Raw genomic sequence first — 20,248 nt, forward strand, 5'->3', positions numbered from 1 at the left:
AGAGGAAGGGAATGAGGAAGGAAGCAATGGGTGAGAGGAATGGATAGAGGAAGCAAGCAGTGGGTGAGAGGAAGGGATAGAGGACGGGATAGAGGGAGGAAGCAGTGGGTGAGAGGAAGGGATAGAGGAAGGAAGCAGTGGGTGAGAGGAAGGGATAGAGGAAGGAAGCAGTGGGTGAGAGGAAGGGATTGAGGAAGGAAGCAATGGGTGAGAGGAAGGTATAGAGGAATCAAGCAGTGGGTGAGAGGAAGGGATTGAGGAATCAAGCAGTGGGTGAGAGGAAGGGATTGAGGAAGGAAGCAATGGGTGAGAGGAATGGATAGAGGAAGCAAGCAGTGGGTGAGAGGAAGGGATAGAGGACGGGATAGAGGGAGGAAGCAGTGGGTGAGAGAGGAAGGGATAGAGGAAGGAAGCAGTGGGTGAGAGGAAGGTATAGAGGAATCAAGCAGTGGGTGAGAGGAAGGGAATGAGGAAGGAAGCAATGGGTGAGAGGAATGGATAGAGGAAGCAAGCAGTGGGTGAGAGGAAGGGATAGAGGAAGGGATAGAGGGAGGAAGCAGTGGGTGAGAGGAAGGGATAGAGGAAGGAAGCAGTGGGTGAGAGGAAGGGATAGAGGAAGGAAGCAGTGGGTGAGAGGAAGGGATAGAGGAAGGAAGCAGTGGGTGAGAGGAAGGGATAGGGGAAGGAAGCAGTGGGTGAAAGGAAGGGATAGAGGAAGGAAGCAGTGGGTGAGAGGAAGGGATAGAGGAAGGAAGCAATGGGTGAGAGGAAGGGATAGAGGAAGCAAGCAGTGGGTGAGAGGAAGGGATAGAGGAATGGATAGAGGGAGGAAGCAGTGGGTGAGAGGAAGGGATAGAGGGAGGAAGCAGTGGGTGAGAGGAAGGGATAGAGGAAGGAAGCAGTGGGTGAGAGGAAGGGATAGAGGGAGGAAGCAGTGGGTGAGAGGAAGGGATAGAGGGAGGAAGCAGTGGGTGAGAGGAAGGGATAGAGGAAGGAAGCAATGGGTGAGAGGAAGGGATAGAGGAAGGAAGCAGTGGGTGAGAGGAAGGGATAGAGGGAGGAAGCAGTGGGTGAGAGGAAGGGATAGAGGGAGGAAGCAGTGGGTGAGAGGAAGGGATAGAGGGAGGAAGCAGTGGGTGAGAGGAAGGGATAGAGGGAGGAAGCAGTGGGTGAGAGGAAGGGATAGAGGAAGGGATAGAGGGAGGAAGCAGTGGGTGAGAGGAAGGGATAGAGGGAGGAAGCACTGGGTGAGAGGAAGGGATAGAGGAAACAAGCAGTGGGTGAGAGGAAGGGATAGAGGAATGGATAGAGGGAGGAAGCAGTGGGTGAGATGAAGGGATAGAGGGAGGAAGCAGTGGGTGAGAGAAGGGATAGAGGAAGGAAGCAGTGGGTGAGAGGAAGGGATAGAGGAATGGATAGAGGGAGGAAGCAGTGGGTGAGATGAAGGGATAGAGGGAGGAAGCAGTGGGTGAGAGGAAGGGATAGAGGAAGGAAGCAGTGGGTGAGAGGAAGGGATAGAGGGAGGAAGCAGTGGGTGAGAGGAAGGGATTGAGGAAGGAAGCAATGGGTGAGAGGAAGGGATAGAGGAAGCAAGCAGTGGGTGAGAGGAAGGGATAGAGGAAGCAAGCAGTGGGTGAGAGGAAGGGATAGAGGAATGGATAGAGGAGGAAGCAGTGGGTGAGAGGAAGGGATAGAGGAATGGATAGAGGGAGTAAGCAGTGGGTGAGAGGAAGGGATTGAGGAAGGAAGCAATGGCTGAGAGGAAGGGATAGAGGAAACAAGCAGTGGGTGAGAGGAAGGGATAGAGGAAGGGATAGAGGGAGGAAGCAGTGGGTGAGAGGAAGGGATAGAGGGAGGAAGCAGTGGGTGAGAGGAAGGGATAGAGGAAGGAAGCAGTGGGTGAGAGGAAGGGATAGAGGGAGGAAGCAGTGGGTGAGAGGAAGGGATTGAGGAAGGAAGCAATGGGTGAGAGGAAGGGATAGAGGAAGGAAGCAGTGGGTGAGAGGAAGGGATAGAGGGAGGAAGCAGTGGGTGAGAGGAAGGGATAGAGGAAGGAAGCAGTGGGTGAGAGGAAGGGATAGAGGAAGGGATAGAGGGAGGAAGCAGTGGGGGAGAGGAAGGGATAGAGGAAGGAAGCAGTGGGTGAGAGGAAGGGATAGAGGAAGGGATAGAGGGAGGAAGCAGTGGGTGAGAGGAAGGGATAGAGGAAGGAAGCAGTGGGTGAGAGGAAGGGATAGAGGGAGGAAGCAGTGGGTGAGAGGAAGGGATTGAGGAAGGAAGAAATGGGTGAGAGGAAGGGATAGAGGGAGGAAGCAGTGGGTGAGAGGAAGGGATTGAGGAAGGAAGAAATGGGTGAGAGGAAGGGATAGAGGAAGCAAGCAGTGGGTGAGAGGTAGGGATAGAGGAAGGGATAGAGGGAGGAAGCAGTGGGTGAGAGGAAGGGATAGAGGAAGGGATAGAGGGAGGAAGCAGTGGGTGAGAGGAAGGGATAGAGGGAGGGCAGTGGGTGAGAGGAAGGGATAGAGAGTGGGTGAGAGGAAGGGAAGAGGAAGGGATGGGAGGAAGCAGTGGGGAAGGGGATAGAGGGAGGAAGCAGTGGGTGAGGAGGGAAGGGATAGAGGAAGGGATAGGAGGGGAGGAAGCAGTGGGTGAGAGGAAGGGAAGGGAGGGCAGTGGGTGAGAGGAAGGGATAGAGGGAGGAAGCAGTGGGTGAGAGGAAGGGATAGGAAGGGGGAGGAAGCAGTGGGTGAGAGGAAGGATAGAGGGAGGAAGCAGTGGGTGAGAGGAAGGAGAGTGGGTAGAGGGGAGGAAGCAGTGGGTGAGAGGAAGGGTGAGAGGAAGTGGGTGAGAGAAGGGGAGGAGGAAGCAGTGGGTGAGAGGAGGGGAAGGGATAGAAGGGGGGAGGAAGCAGTGGGTGAGAGGAAGGGATAGAGGGAAGGAAGCAGTGGGTGAGAGGAAGGGATAGAGGGAGGAAGCAGTGGGTGAGAGGAAGGGATAGGAGGGAGGAAGCAGTGGGTGAGAGGAAGGGATAGAGGAGGGAGTGGGTGAAGGCAGGATGGGTGAGAGGAAGGGATAGAGGGAGGAAGCAGTGGGTGAGAGGAAGGGATAGAGGGAGGAAGCAGTGGGTGAGAGGAAGGGATAGAGGGAGGAAGCAGTGGGTGAGAGGAAGGGATAGAGGGAGGAAGCAGTGGGTGAGAGGAAGGGATAGAGGAGGAAGCAGTGGGAAGGGATCAGAGAGGAAGCAGTGGGTGAGAGAAGGAGGGAGGAAGCAGTGGGTGAGAGGAAGGGATAGAGGGAGGAAGCAGTGGGTGAGAGGAAGGGATAGAGGGAGGAAGCAGTGGGTGAGGAAGGAGAGGGAGGGATGGGTGAGAGGAGGGAGGAAGCAGTGGGTGAGAGGAAGGGATAGAGGGAGGAAGCAGTGGGTGAGAGGAAGGGATAGAGGGAGGAAGCAGTGGGTGAGAGGAAGGGATAGAGGGAAGGAAGCAGTGGGTGAGAGGAAGGGATAGAGGGAAGGAAGCAGTGGGTGAGGAAGGGAGGGAGGAAGCAGTAGAGGAAGGGATAGAAGGAAGCAGTGGGTGGAAGGGAGGAAGCAGGGGATAGAGGAAGGAAGCAGTGGGTGAGAGGAAGGGAAGGAAGGAAGCAGTGGGTGAGAGGAAGGGATAGAGGAAGGAAGCAGTGGGTGAGAGGAAGGGATAGAGGAAGGAAGCAGTGGGTGAGGAAGGGAGAAGGGATAGAGGAAGGAAGCAATGGGTGAGAGGAAGGGATAGAGGGAGGAAGCAGTGGGTGAGAGGAAGGGATAGAGGGAGGAAGCAATGGGTGAGAGGAAGGGATAGAGGGAGGAAGCAGTGGGTAGCTCAACCACCATGGAAAGTTCGAACAGGTCTCTGGACATAATGGATTTTTATTTTTCAAGGAACCAAAGGCAGACATTAGTATCTGTTTTGAACTAGCCAGGCTGGCGTGGGGGTTGACCTCAGGATGACCTCTTGCAGTGTGCTGGGATAAGCTTGAGGTGGCGAGGCAAGGGTCATGGGGTGTGTCAAGGGCTCGGCCTCAGCAGCGACCATGTTAATGATGACCGATGTCCTCCAATTAGACGTGCTGACAGGCCCTAAAGTGCTGTGTCATTTATCACGAGGGCCGCCTTGAACACCGAGAAAATCATGCTGTGATTTATAGCATAGCTTGCTCCTCTGTCTGTCTGTCCCCACATTTCTCTCTATCTCCATCTCCCTCTCTCTCCTCGGCCTCTCTTCATCTCTTTCTCTCTCTCATTCATGTCTCTCACGTTCTCTCTCCTCCAAATCTTTCTCTCTCTCCAACTCTCTCTCTCTCTCTCTCTCTCTCTTCATCTCTTTCTCCCTCTCCTTCATATCTCTCCATCTCTTTCTCTCTCTCCTCCCTCTCTCTCCATATCTTTCTCTCTCTTCATCCATCTCTCTCCTCCATCTCCTTCTCTCTCCTCAATCTCTCTCCACCTCTTTCTCTCTCTCCTTCATCGCTCACTCCTCCATCCCTCCCCATCTCGTTCTCTATCCGCCTCTCCATCTCTCCATCTCTCTCTCTCTCCTCCATCTCTCCCTCATTCCTTCCTTCCCTTTGTGCTTGGGTGACCTAGAGAATTCTTGGAGTTGGTTCTGATAGCTAATCAATCAGGTGGCCTGGTACAGTAGCACAAAGCGGCGTGTGACCTGAACACCCCCCCGGAAGGACTATTGACTGTTCCCAGATCAGGGGGGGGGGTCTGTAGTTGACTGGTATTTACGGTGACAAGACAAACATGAAATCTGTCTGTCTCTGGTAGTTACTGTATAGCTACTTGTGAATTGGTACTGGGAGCCTACATTGATTTGTGGCTGGGTGTTCCTTGGCCCTGCATTGTGGCATTGGACGAGGGTAAAACACAAGGAGAGTGCTGCTGAAGTCCAGAGTTTGACCGAATCTCTTGAGAGGAGAGTAGGAGCTGCAGTCACTGTCACATGCACAGTAGACACGTGGGGTTAAATTACTCCGTAAACGATAAGGGTTAGCTACTTCCGTTTGAGTTAGTCATTTCAATTCACCAGGGTTCGGAAAGTTGAGGTTAGGTACGAGGTACTCGACAGTTGGGGTGAGGGCACTTCAAGGTTTGACAGGTGAGGTTTAGGCATAGTTCGGGACAGGCAGGGTAGGTACTTCGGGGTTTGACAGGTGAGGTTTAGGCATAGTTCGGGACAGGCAGGGTAGGTACTTCGGGGTTTGGGATTGGGTAGGCATACTCCAGGGTTTGACCGAATCTCTTGGTAGGACATTTAGTGGGAGCTTGGTCACATGCATGGTGCTGGTTCCAGCCCTGTAACACTCAACACGCAACAGTCACAGGAGTCTCACCAGCGCACTAACACACACAGACAGCCCGCGTGCCTGTGACCAGGGTGACAACAAGACGTACAGGGGAGCAGGACGGGCAGGACTTGGGAGGACATACCGCTGTACTCACATAGTCTGATTCCGCTTTCGAATCATAGTACTCCATGTCGCTTTCCTGCGCCGGAAAAGAAAGGTGGAGAGAGAGGTGATGAGAGAAGATATAGCAGTGACTATGTCCTCGAGGCTCTTCCGCCGGTGTACGCTGTATGGAGATGTCAAGGTTATATTCAGACACACTAGACAGCATGAGAATATAATCAGCATCGCAGAACACCGGGGAGGTAGTGCGATGAAAGATGGGGCTGTTGAATGGAACTGTGTGTGGCAGATTTCTGAGACACGCTGTGTTCTAACGCAACCGGGATGCTATCTAGTAGTGCTGTGACGCAATGGGAAATATGGGCTGTATGCACAGCATGCCTTACTATGGTGCAGTGGTTGGTAGCTGGATTTAGGATGAGTATAGAGTGCTATATTGGGATATGAGTGGAATGTGCTAGCATTGTTCCCTAGCGCTCTTATCCACTGCTTATTGTCTGTCGAGTTCATGGTAAACGGCAGCTCTCTCATCTCAGAGGAGAAAGAAAAGAGAGAGAGAGAACAGGACAGAAGCCAAGATCATGGCAGCACACTCCCTGGTCCTACTCCACTCCACTCTGGTCCTACTCCACTCCACTCTGGTCCTACTCCACTCCACTCTGGTCCTACTCTGGCTCTCCCCCTGTGGAGGAGCTCTGGTCCTACTCTGGCTCTCCCCCTGTGGAGGAGCTCTGGTCCTACTCTGGCTCTCCCCTGTGGAGGAGCTCTGGTCCTACTCTGACTCTCCCCCTGTTGAGGAGCTCTGGTCCTACTCTGGCTCTCCCCCTGTGGAGGAGCTCTGGTCCTACTCTGGCTCTCCCCCTGTTGAGGAGCTCTGGTCCTACTCTGACTCTCCCCCTGTGGAGGAGCTCTGGTCCTACTCTGACTCTCCCCCTGTTGAGGAGCTCTGGTCCTACTCTGGCTCTCCCCCTGTGGAGGAGCTCTGGTCCTACTCTGACTCTCCCCCTGTTGAGGAGCTCTGGTCCTACTCTGGCTCTCCCCCTGTGGAGGAGCTCTGGTCCTACTCTGGCTCTCCCCCTGTGGAGGAGCTCTGGTCCTACTCTGGCTCTCCCCCTGTGGAGGAGCTCTGGTCCTACTCTGGCTCTCCCCCTGTGGAGGAGCTCTGGTCCTACTCTGGCTCTCCCCCTGTGGAGGAGCTCTGGTCCTACTCTGACTCTCCCCCTGTGGAGGAGCTCTGGTCCTACTCTGACTCTCCCCCTGTTGAGGAGCTCTGGTCCTACTCTGACTCTCCCCCTGTGGAGGAGCTCTGGTCCTACTCTGGCTCTCCCCCTGTGGAGGAGCTCTGGTCCTACTCTGACTCTCCCCCTGTGGAGGAGCTCTGGTCCTACTCTGACTCTCCCCCTGTTGAGGAGCTCTGGTCCTACTCTGACTCTCCCCTGTGGAGGAGCTCTGGTCCTACTCTGGCTCTCCCCCTGTGGAGGAGCTCTGGTCCTACTCTGACTCTCCCCTGTGGAGGAGCTCTGGTCCTACTCTGGCTCTCCCCTGTGGAGGAGCTCTGGTCCTACTCTGGCTCTCCCCTGTGGAGGAGCTCTGGTCCTACTCTGACTCTCCCCCTGTGGAGGAGCTCTGGTTCTACTCTGGCTCTCCCCCTGTGGAGGAGCTCTGGTCCTACTCTGGCTCTCCCCCTGTGGAGGAGCTCTGGTCCTACTCTGACTCTCCCCCTGTTGAGGAGCTCTGGTCCTACTCTGGCTCTCCCCCTGTTGAGGAGCTCTGGTCCTACTCTGACTCTCCCCCTGTGGAGGAGCTCTGGTCCTAATCTGGCTCTCCCCCTGTGGAGGAGCTCTGGTCCTACTCTGACTCTCCCCCTGTGGAGGAGCTCTGGTCCTACTCTGGCTCTCCCCCTGTGGAGGAGCTCTGGTCCTACTCTGGCTCTCCCCCTGTGGAGGAGCTCTGGTCCTACTCTGGCTCTCCCCCTGTGGAGGAGCTCTGGTCCTACTCTGACTCTCCCCCTGTGGAGGAGCTCTGGTCCTACTCTGGCTCTCCCCCTGTGGAGGAGCTCTGGTCCTACTCTGGCTCTCCCCCTGTGGAGGAGCTCTGGTCCTACTCTGACTCTCCCCCTGTGGAGGAGCTCTGGTCCTACTCTGGCTCTCCCCCTGTGGAGGAGCTCTGGTCCTACTCTGGCTCTCCCCCTGTTGAGGAGCTCTGGTCCTACTCTGACTCTCCCCCTGTGGAGGAGCTCTGGTCCTACTCTGGCTCTCCCCCTGTTGAGGAGCTCTGGTCCTACTCTGGCTCTCCCCCTGGTGGAGGAGCTCTGGTCCTACTCTGACTCTCCCCCTGTGGAGGAGCTCTGGTCCTACTCTGGCTCTCCCCCTGTTGAGGAGCTCTGGTCCTACTCTGGCTCTCCCCCTGTTGAGGAGCTCTGGTCCTACTCTGGCTCTCCCCCTGGTGGAGGAGCTCTGGTCCTACTCTGACTCTCCCCCTGTGGAGGAGCTCTGGTCCTACTCTGGCTCTCCCCCTGGTGGAGGAGCTCTGGTCCTACTCTGGCTCTCCCCCTGTGGAGGAGCTCTGGTCCTACTCTGACTCTCCCCATGTGGAGGAGCTCTGGTCCTACTCTGACTCTACCCCTGTGGAGGAGCTCTGGTCCTACTCTGACTCTCCCCGTGTGGAGGAGCTCTGGTCCTGCTCTGGCTCTCCCCATGTGGAGGAGCTCTGGTCCTACTCTGACTCTCCCCGTGTGGAGGAGCTCAGGTCATATTCTGACTCTCCCCATGTGGAGGAGCTCTGGTCCTACTCTGACTCTCCCCCTGTGGAGGAGCTCTGGTCCTACTCTGACTCTCCCCGTGTGGAGGAGCTCAGGTCATATTCTGACTCTCCCCATGTGGAGGAGCTCTGGTCCTGCTCTGACTCTCCCCCTGGTGGAGGAGCTCTGGTGATGCTCTGGCTCTCCCCTGGTGGAGGAGCTCCGGTCCTGCGCTGGCTCTCCCTCCATGGAGGAGCTCTGGTCCTGCTCTGTCTCTCCCCCTGTGGAGGAGCTCTGGTCCTACTCTGATTCTCCCCCTGTGGAGGAGCTCTGGTCCTGCTCTGACTCTCCCCCTGTGGAGGAGCTCTGGTCCTACTCTGATTCTCCCCCTGTGGAGGAGCTCTGGTCCTGCTCTGGCTCTCCCTCCGTGGAGGAGCTCTGGTCCTACTCTGGCTCTCCCCCTGTGGAGGAGCTCTGGTCCTGCTCTGACTCTCCCCCGGTAGAGGAGCTCTGGTCCTACTTTGGCTGAGAGAGCTCTCCACACACACTCACATGCCCACAACCGCCCACTGCTCTCTCACTCCTTCTCTTTCTCTCTACCACTGTCTTTTCCTCTTGCAGTCACCCACACTCTCTCTCTCTTCCACTCTCTGTCTCTTCCACTCTCTGTCTCTTCCACTCTCTCTCTCTTCCACTCTGTCTCTTCCACTCTCTGTCTCTTCCACTCTCTGTCTCTTCCACTCTCTCTCTCTTCCACTCTGTCTCTTCCACTCTCTGTCTCTTCCACTCTCTCTCTCTTCCACTCTCTCTCTCTTCCACTCTCTGTCTCTTCCACTCTCTGTCTCTTACACTCTCTCTTTCTTCCACTCTCTGTCTCTTCCACTCTCTGTCTCTTCCACTCTCTCTCTCTTCCACTCTCTGTCTCTTCCACTCTGTGTCTCTTCCACTCTCTCTCTCTTCCACTCTCTGTCTCTTCCACTCTCTCTCTCTTCCACTCTCTCTCTCTTCCACTCTCTCTCTTCCACTCTCTCTCTCTCTTCCTCTCTCTCTCTCTCTCTCTCTCTCTCTCTCTCTCTCTCTCTCTATCTCTCTCTCTCTCTCTCTCTCTCTCTCTCTCTCTCTCTCTCTCTCTCTCTCTCTCTCTCTCTCTCTCTCTCTCTCTCTCTCTCTCCCTCTCTCTCTCTCTCTCTCTTTTAGACACTCCAGACCACGTGACCATGACCAGAGCCCAGGCTGACCTCCAGCACTAATCAGGGAGTCAGTCATCAGCCAACTAAGACCGACTCAGCTCAGTCCCAAACAACCCACACAGACAGAAAGCCACACAGCCTGACTCAAACTCCTATTGACACTAAACATGAGACAGGCCTTGCCCGGACACCGCTCCTGTCCTTGGGAGCGGCAGAGGCCTCCGGACAGGGGAGCAGGGAAGGAAGGGAGCAGGGGAACCAAGTCGAGGCCTGTTGTCCTCCAGTACCAGAACACACTGACCCTGCCTCCTCTCTCTACTCAGCAGACATACATGATGTGGGTGGGCAGGGGAACAAGGAGTAGAGGATGAGGGAAGGAGGTGGAGCTAGGGTAGTTGAGGGATGTAAACAGGAAGGCATGAATAGACAGTAGTAAAGATGCGGGTGTGGTGGTGGTGGGTGTGGAAAGCAAATATGAGCGGGGGGGGCGGGGGGGGGGGGGGGCAGTCGGAACTAAAAATAGCATGCCTAGTAGGCAGGGAGGCAGGAGGGAGGCAGCAAGCATCTCTAGTGATGGCGGTGTGATCTGTGTTTATACCGGTCCCCTACAGCATGTAGAGTGCTTGTATCGTAACAAGCACGGGAGGTCCTCTGTGCTCGTGGGTCGACGTGCCACCGTTCGCTGTACGTGTTCCAATGACTTCCTGTGTTGTATGTTTCGGTGATTATCCCACAGCGCTAAGACTGTTCCTCCGTGTAACTGGGTTCACGTCCTATTATCTCACAACGAGAGCGAGAGAATCGCGGGCTCTTCATACAGCAAAATGTACATTACACACGCGCGCGCTGACCCGCCCGCGCACCGGGCGGCGCCCTAGGCCACTGTGACCCGTCAGATCCCACTAGGCTGAATGGCCATCTGGTGTGGCTGGTCCCCGGTCTCTTAGGGCCCAGGGCCTGGGTTAAACACACATCTAATAAAGCACACTGCCAGCAATTACTCTCTCCCAGTGTAAACACACACAGCGACGCACGCACATGGCGCACTCTCGTCGAGAACGGCACGCCAGCCCGCATGCACACAAATTCACGCACACACACTCCCCCCACACACACACACATGCTCCCCCCACACACACACACTCCCCCCCACACACACACACATGCTCCCCCCCACACACACACACCCCCCACACACACACACATGCTCCCCCCCCACACACACACTCCCCCCACACACACACACATCCTCCCCCCACACACACACTCCCCCCACACACACACACTCCCCCCACACACACACACTCCCCCCACACACACACGCAGCATTCACACAAAAACAAAATGGTATCAGTAAATGGAATCTATCTTGCTGGAGTGGACCAACACATTTCCAACAGAATACAAACACTAAGGTCATGTGATCATCCCCAGCCCCTCCCGCCTCCTCACCCTTATCTCAATCTTCTTCTTTTCTCCACCCTCTCCCTAATCTCTCCTCCTCCTCTCCGCCCTCCCTGTCCTATCTTCATCTTTCCCCATCTCCCTCCCCTCAAAACCAGCCTTCTCTCCCAATTTCAGAATTGAGCGAATGCAGTGCAGTGGCAGGTTAGATGCCCACTGTTGCTATAGAAACGGTCCCCTTTGCTCTAGATTACGATGTGACTTTGTGTGTTTCCTCACCATGTCCACTGCTGTAGGTCTGCCTGTCTGTCTGCCTGAACATGTCCCCCTGAATGGACCTCTATTGTTTCTCTTATCCACTATCAATAACTGGAACAAACAACTATTAATTCATTTTATATCTAATTCTACATCTGAGAAGTCTCATACGGGGGATATGTTACTTTCTATCCCCTACAATAAGTACAAACAACAGAACAAGACAGGGCTTGTAACAATCCATAGAGCATATGAGAGTAAATAATAACAAACCATAGAGCATATGTGAGTAAATAATAACAAACCATTGAGCATATGAGAGTAAATAACAACAATCCATAGAGCATATGAGAGTAAATAATAACAAACCATTGAGCATATGAGAGTAAATAATAACAAACCATAGAGCATATGAGAGTAAATAATAACAAACCATAGAGCATATGAGAGTAAATAATAACAAACCATTGAGCATATGAGAGTAAATAATAACAAACCATAGAGCATATGTGAGTAAATAATAACAAACCATAGAGCATATGAGAGTAAATAACAACAAACCATAGAGCATATGAGAGTAAATAATAACAAATCATAGAGCATATGTGAGTAAATAATAACAAACCATAGAGAATATGAGAGTAAATAATAACAAACCATAGAGCATATGAGAGTAAATAATAACAATTCATAGAGCATATGAGAGTAAATAATAACAAACCATAGAGCATATGAGAGTAAATAATAACAAACCATAGAGCATATGAGAGTAAATAATAACAAATCATAGAGCATATGAGAGTAAATAATAACAAACCATAGAGCATATGAGAGTAAATAATAACAAACCATAGAGAATATGAGAGTAAATAATAACAAACCATAGAGCATATGAGAGTAAATAATAACAATTCATAGAGCATATGAGAGTAAATAATAACAAACCATAGAGCATATGAGAGTAAATAATAACAAACCATTGAGCATATGTGAGTAAATAATAACAAACCATTGAGCATATGAGAGTAAATAATAACAAACCATAGAGCATATGAGAGTAAATAATAACAAACCATTGAGCATATGAGAGTAAATAATAACAAACCATAGAGCATATGAGAGTAAATAATAACAAACCATTGAGCATATGTGAGTAAATAATAACAAACCATTGAGCATATGTGAGTAAATAATAACAAACCATTGAGCATATGTGAGTAAATAATAACAAACCATAGAGCATATGAGAGTAAATAATAACAAACCATTGAGCATATGAGAGTAAATAATAACAAACCATTGAGCATATGAGAGTAAATAATAACAAACCATTGAGCATATGAGTAAATAATAACAAACCATTGAGCATATGAAAGTAAATAATAACAAACCATTGAGCATATGAGAGTAAATAATAACAAACCATAGAGCATATGTGAGTAAATAATAACAAACCATTGAGCATATGAGAGTAAATAATAACAAACCATTGAGCATATGAGAGTAAATAATAACAAACCATAGAGCATATGTGAGTAAATAATAACAAACCATAGAGCATATGAGAGTAAATAATAACAAACCATAGAGCATATGAGAGTAAATAATAACAAACCATTGAGCATATGAGAGCAACTAATAACAAACCATTGAGCATATGTGAGTAAATAATAACAAACCATAGAGCATATGAGAGTAAATAATAACAAACCATTGAGCATATGTGAGTAAATAATAACAAACCATAGAGCATATGAGAGTAAATAATAACAATTCATAGAGCATATGAGAGTAAATAATAACAAACCATAGAGCATATGAGAGTAAATAATAACAAACCATAGAGATAATGAGAGTAAATAATAACAAATCATAGAGCATATGAGAGCAAATAATAACAAACCATTGAGCATATGAGAGTAAATAATAACAAACCATAGAGCATATGAGAGTAAATAATAACAAACCATAGAGCATATGAGAGTAAATAATAACAAACCATAGAGCATATGAGAGTAAATAATAACAAATAAACATCATGCCAGGTTCTATGTAAAGGCAGGTGCTGTAGATTAATATGGTAATATTAAACACACACACACACACACACACACACACACACACACACACACACACACACACACACACACACACACACACACACACACACACACACACACACACACACACACACACACACACACACACACACACACACACACACACACAGCATTTATGCTGCTGCTGCCATACTGTTTATTATTATTATTATTTATCTTGCACTTTCTCCTAATCCCTTGGGTACATGTACGGTACATATCTACCTCAAACTGCTCCACTATCCCTGCCTATTGGACATGTGATACTGGCACGGACCCTGCACATAGCTTCCTCTCTTATTTCTTGTGATTCCTTTATCCTAGATTGTTTTACTGTTTCGATATTGATTACTGCACGGTCCGGTGGAGCAAGTTAACATTTCACTGTACTTGAGCATGTGATAATAGAACTTGAACACACACACAATTATGACGAGTCACTGAGCAGAAACTGTGGGTGCTTTCCAGACCATGGTACTCCAGCAATCATCCCAGCACCATGATCCTTAATGGAACCTGGCATTATATCACAAACACACACACACACGCACACACACACACACACACGCACACACACGCACGCACACACACACACACACACACACACACACACACACACACACACACACACACACACACACACACACACACACACACACACACACACACACACACACACACACACACACACACACACACACACACACACACAAATATACTCTGCTGACTTTTCAGGAAGGACCTGCCAGAACAATAAGCCAATGTGAGAGGTCTGCAGAAAGGAAGTGCCTATGTAAAGCCGACCTGTTTGGAGGGTATATACAGCCTCTCTGTTGTCTTTATCTTCCTGCCTCCGCTCCAACCACTCTTTGTCTCTATCCATCTCTGCCTCGGTCTATAAACGGCTCTAGTACAAATATTATGAAAATAAATGGAAATATGAAAAGCCATATATGATTGTTGATTTTCCTATTCAACAAAAGCAATAGGGCTTGAAATGACTGCAATGCTCTCTAAATATAGTAACAAACCAATGATAAATGGCTTACGATAAGATTTCACTTTTCTTATAACTGCAAAATAAACATGATCATACTTTAGATGACAGTACAATATTGGCACCATTTCACATTTGACGACAGATCATTTTCTCCTCAACGTCCACCGAGCGGCGCAGAGACACCATTCAAATGTGCGCAGAGACTCGTTACAACTTCAGCTTCGAGCACAATGTGATTCTGTCCATCTGTGACCAGGAGAAAGTGGTCTCGTTTCAATCCTATAACAACGACTTGGTTGTCGTTGTTTGTTCATATTGAGAGCTCTAAATCCGTCTGAGAATATCACCGGGAGAAGGAACCACCACTGTTGGTTCCACCTGACTATCCCATGTTCGTATGCCGTCTCCCAGCCTGGGCTCATCGCTCAGAGGTAGATTCAATTGATTATTTGTCTGGATAGGCCAGAAAAATGTGACACATCACTTCCTGTGCAAATGTGGGGTCTGAAACCTGACACTTCAAGTCAGCTCCACTGACCGAGTGGTAGCAGAGAACAGACAGGTGGGGCTTTCTGGCGCTATAAGGCACTGGACCCTACGACTTTCACAGAGCGCTCTTTAGACCAAAATGTCAGTCGGAACCGGTCCAGAACCAGTCAAAGACCCCCATATAGGGGACTTGACATCAAAACCTGTAAAGTAGTTGACTGACATGTCATTTCATTGGGGAGACTAAAGGCTCTAATTTCGGCTGCTGTTATGGCGGTGCAAGTGCCAAACACACGTTAATTTACAATTTCAGCATTTAAAAACTGGCGCTCGAGCATTTCTCCACCGCATGCACCAGATTCAGCAATTTACTGGTAGCTAACCGTGTTTACTGGTAGCTAACCGTGTTTACAGGTAGCTAACCGTGTTTACTGGTAGCTAACCATGTTTACTGGTAGCTAACCGTGTTTACTGGTAGCTAACCGTGTTTACTGGTAGCTAACCATGTTTACTGGTAGCTAACCGTGTTTACTGGTAGCTAAACTTATGGGACTGCAACGAACTTGTTTGGCATCAAAATCTGGGGTGTGAACTACGTTTCTAGTCAAGCGTTGATTGACATGTTAATGGACCAATAGTATAGGAGAAAAACGGACCCCTCTGACACGGTATGTTACATGGTGACGTGTCACGACGTAATGTACAGCACGCATTATGCAACTCATTCTGTGCTGTACAGCGTCTTTCCACCAGGGGTAGCCCTTCTCTCGTAGATTAAAAACAAGAATTTATCAATGGTGAGTGTAAAGTTAATAACTTGTGAGTTCATCAACATGTAATTCAATCAATAGTACATTTTTCCCTTTCACTATAACTCAGTAGCTAGCTACGGTTACCTGTCTAATATCAGCTCGCTAGCTACGGTTACCTGTCTAATATCAGCTCGCTAGCTACGGTTACCTGTCTAATATCAGCTCGCTAGCTACGGTTACCTGTTTAATATCAGCATGCTAGCTACCGTTACCTGTCTCATATTAGCTCGCTAGCGCTGAGGCGGGAGGGGTTGCAATATCTGAGGTATGTCACAAAACGCAAAATTGACAATTCCATGCAGCGCATATCGGGAGATTTAAGACCAACAAAAAGCGGGTTTTAGCGGTAATGCGGTTGGTAATGGCATTGATTTTGTGAGCGAGAGAGGAGATGTGCTTTTTGTTTCCTGCTAACCCTTGTGTTAATAAACAGAAGAAAATAATGTTTTTCCATTTGGTTTCATTCGATTAAAAAAACAAGCATATAGCCCAATGTGTCCGCCATGTAACCAAGCATATCGATAAAGGTTTGGCTCATGAGACTGCTTAATAAGTCCATTTTGATCACCAAAGCTTTATTTTTTATTTTTTTAATCTATGTATCGTGTAGGCCTACATTATTTCAGCCAGCTCTCGATCTGGACATATGTACAAACTCTTCCATGTAGAGTAGGCTACATGTCCATACGCCCATCATGAAACGTAAGACGAGATAATGCTGGTGACCATTGTATTTAGAACTTATTTTCCCGTAACAATTGCTTATTTTCCGTTTCATATGATTACAGACCAAGCCTATAGGCTATAACTGTAAGGATCGACGCTGGTAGAGACGAGAAGCAGGTACAGGGAGTGAACATTTCTATGGCAATGACGGGGAACAGAACAGCTCAGCGTCTGGACATGAACACATAACGACATTAATGCAGCCACAGGGAACAAACGGGGGAGCAGACAGTTATAGACGGGGCGATCAACAAAGGGACGGAGTCCAGGTGAGTCCAATGAGCGCTGCTGCGCGTAATGATGGTGACAGGTGTGCGGAATGAAGGTCAGCCTGGCGCCCTCGTTCAACAGCTATCCACAGTCTTTTTTATCATGTCAATTTGAGCTATTTAGAGTTATTGTAGCAGTCAAAAAAAATGTTTTCTTGGTAATCGTTTAATTTGATTAAAAAACACATTTCTAAGAATGATTCACCATCCTGGCTTTATGACGAGAACGTCCAGCTCTCATGCAATGCCATTTAGGAGCTGTCTTGTTATTTCTGCATTAACGTGAATGCGATCTGTAAGATGGTTCCATTATGTTTATAAAACATTATATTTGGATCTTTTTCCAGCTACTGTGAAAAGTTTTAATGTGTGTAAAGCCCTACATGTTCTGTGTTCTACGGGGAGAAATGATGTTGCCTGTAGTTCTATGTATTTAGACTTGGCCTATTTAAAACAAGTTGTTCTTTCATTTTGATCAGAATATGATTCAGATTATTCACACTCTTTTTAGGCCCTATAATGAATTGAATCTTGCTTACTGACATGGTTTGTCATGTCCATGGCTCAGCCATAATGGAATGTACAATAATCCTTCATATCAGTGTGAATGATACAGGGGCATCAGTTGAGTATGGCAGGCTCCATACCCTAGCTCAAGACCAATAATGTAAAAGTACACTCTTAGAAAAAAGGGTTCCATAAGGGTTCTTTGTGGAGTGATAGAGTGCTACCAAGAACTGTTTTGATAAGAAAAAACCTTTTTGGGTTATTTGTAAGGCAACCTTTAACATCCTAAGAAATGTTTTTGGAAGAAAGGGTTCTTCGATGATCGTTGGAAGGCAATGACAATTATTTGGAAGCCATTAAAGGCTTCTAAATACAGGTTGCGGGTGATTAACAATTACTCTTGTTGGCTATCCTAACTCTGGCTGGATTCCAATAGGAATTACACATAACTTTGTATGCCAGCATAAAGTGACTTGCAGGCCTGATGTGGCCTGTAAACCGGGAGATTCCTAACACCACTGTGTTAGGTGTATAACTAGGCCCTCAAAGAAAGGCCTTAACGTATTGTCATAAATAATACCATTTTAAAGGCTAACAAGACTGGTGGAGCAGTTCATAGAGGGTTCTAGGAAGAACCCTCCCAAGATAAAATGGATCTTGGTATAACCCTTCATAGAGGGTTATAGGTAGAACCATATACATGGGGTTCTATGAAGAACCCTACTGCCACGACTTCCACCGAAGGTGGTTCCTCTCCTTGTTCGGGCGGCGCTCGGCGGTCGGCGTCGCCGGAGTACTAGCCATCACCGATCCATTTTTATTTTTCCGTTTGTTTTTGTCTTTGGTTCATTCACACCTGGTTTTCATTTGCTTTCATTTCTGTGTGTATATTCACCCCTGTTCCCCGCTTAGGTTTGTGCAGGACTATTTTCATGTTGCTCGTTGAGGTTTTCCTCAAGTTATTCACGTGTGTACAGTGTTGTAGGAAAAGTAAGGGCCGTTGTGTTTCTCCTTCCGTGAGTGACTGTGTTCCTATGTCTTGGGCGTTTATTGGTATTGGACCTGACCCATTTTTGGACTTGCCTATTAAAGACGCTAATTTGACAGCTCTGCTCTCCTGCGCTTGACTAGCTCAAGTACAAAGGCGCAACACCTATATAGATGGTTTTAGATTTTAAAAAACTACCCAGCACCAAAAAGAGTTTCCCTATGGAGACAAACTGAAGAACCCTGTATGGTTCTACTTAGCACCTTTTTTTCTAAGAGTGTTAGGCTACAAAAAAAGTTGACTAAAATCCTTCCAATCCCGATTAAAATGCAACGGCTGTTTAGCGTATGTATCGGCTAGCTGGCTTTAGGACCATCCGGAGCTTCGCTCTGAACTAGACGCTGCCAGCCTGCACACCATTCTCTCAGAGAGCAGAAACGGTGACATACAGGTGTTTGCTTTGATGGTCAGCCGTTAAGGCAGTGCGCCGATTGCTTTGAATTTGATGTCGGCATTGGAACTCTGCCTTACCTTCACATGGATGTCAGCATAGGCGGTACGTCCAATAGGATTCTTATAAAAATGTGTTGTTTGGTCCGCGAGGGTCGTAAATAGCGTGCCAAATAGCTGATTGTTGATTTGCAGTGGATAGTGAAAAGCAGTGAAATAGGCCTAAGCCCATTTAAAACTGTTTAGAAAGCAAATGGCTGTGGCTGAAAAGAGAACGCAAAGAAAATACTCAAATCTGTCTCTAGTTATGAAAACTCCCAGTCGAGCGAACAGTAGCTGGGTCATTCTTAATATGTGGTGCCTGTTGGACCTCATCAATTTTTTTTGTATTCTATCAGACAAGAGGATCCAACAAAAATGTGGTGCATTTTCCAACTTGTTACGTGCATAATCCTAAAAGGCTGGAATTTCACATGATGGAAATGTGGAGCTTAAATTGAGCATAATGGTCAACACATGAAAATCTTTTTTACTTTTCTAATTCAACATATGTTAAAATGTTGCAATTTGGTACATTTTCAATATAATTCAGCCTAACAGGGTGGAAATGTAAGAGTGGGACATACAGACAAAAAAAAATAATAATCTGCTCACACAGGAGTTATAAAGGCATAGTTCAATAATTCTGTGGATTTTTGAAAAAATGTAAATTATTTTTTTCAAATTTTAATTTATCGGGGGATGCAGCAACCTCAGCACCCCTACTTCCCGTGGCTATTCAGAGTAGGAATGAGCCAGGCCCTGTATTTTATTGGCAACAGCTGAGAGCATCTGCCATATCCCCGTAGGAGTGTGTATCCCCAGTGAGTACTCATATTCACTGCCTTTATCATCGGATCAGCACCAATAACCAGGTTTCCATTCAACCTTTTTATGAGAGTAAAGTGCAAGACGGATAAAAAAAATGTAATGACCGGCTCGATGGCAACATTTATCGGTAAACTTTCCAAATGTCGAAAAAGGTGGGGTATTTTTGTGTCGGTAAAATGTTATTATGGAAATAATTTTATGCGCAAATATTGATAGTAAATGTTGAGTCACGCAAGGACATTGTGTGTTGTGTGGTCCTCCCACTACAACTCGTCGGAAAAGCATGATGTTTATTATGGTACAGATGAGATAAATGGTGAATTTCACAGGGTGGTGAAAGTGCAAGGTGATAAACTTGATGCTCCTTTTCAATAAATATGGAGGGTTTTATTCTGGTAACATGATCATCGACACTTGTCTGCCGTTGGACAAATAAAAATAATATCGCTCTTTTGTCCATAATAATCTCAGAATATAGGCTATATGTGCGCTCTAGCCAACAGCCGCAATCTGCACCCTGTTGGCTAGAGCGCTCGTGCCAATACCAGAGTGGGCACACTCGTTATATAAAGCAAACCATCAGAGTTGAAAATGCAATGGACACCCATTTAACATGTATTTTTTATTCGGTACATGGGAATTTAACAGCAAAATATGTGTGCATGTTCACTTTAAATTGTGTTTTTCAAAAGATGATTGCGAAAATGTGAAAGTACGCAGGGCAAGTGATGTCATCACGCAACTATAAAGCTCCACATCACATTTAATTGTAAATGCCTACTGCTTGCCCTTTTAAAACCATTTTTTTTTACTATAAATATTATGTTTCTTTGCATGACAAGGATTGTCCTGACTTTCAAGAATGGTTGGCAACAAGAATGGTTGGCTGGCAAGTTTCACCATCCAATTATTTCAGGTCTACAGGAGTGCATGTTTCACCATGGCAAGGAGACAAGAAATAGATAGGTAGAAGGGCATACAGGTTGTTGCCAATGTAT

The 20,248-nt window shown here is 48.0% G+C and overlaps 1 protein-coding gene across 4 annotated transcripts in view; it reads right to left on the reverse strand.

The window, feature by feature from the left end:
- LOC118399834 (voltage-dependent calcium channel subunit alpha-2/delta-2-like) overlaps positions 1-20,248 on the reverse strand; it is a 246,689-nt gene that overhangs the window by 80,807 nt on the left and 145,634 nt on the right. For 3 of the 4 annotated variants that reach the window (XM_052473270.1, XM_052473267.1, XM_052473268.1), the window contains exon 5: positions 5,480-5,524. The exons of the other annotated variant lie outside the window; for it this stretch is intronic. In XM_052473270.1, coding sequence (XP_052329230.1) covers positions 5,480-5,524 — 45 coding nt within the window. The remainder of the gene's footprint in view (positions 1-5,479; positions 5,525-20,248) is intronic. 4 annotated transcript variants of the gene reach the window in all.

This window comes from Oncorhynchus keta, chromosome 21, assembly GCF_023373465.1.
Source record: "Oncorhynchus keta strain PuntledgeMale-10-30-2019 chromosome 21, Oket_V2, whole genome shotgun sequence".
Classification (NCBI taxonomy): Eukaryota; Metazoa; Chordata; class Actinopteri; order Salmoniformes; family Salmonidae; genus Oncorhynchus; species Oncorhynchus keta.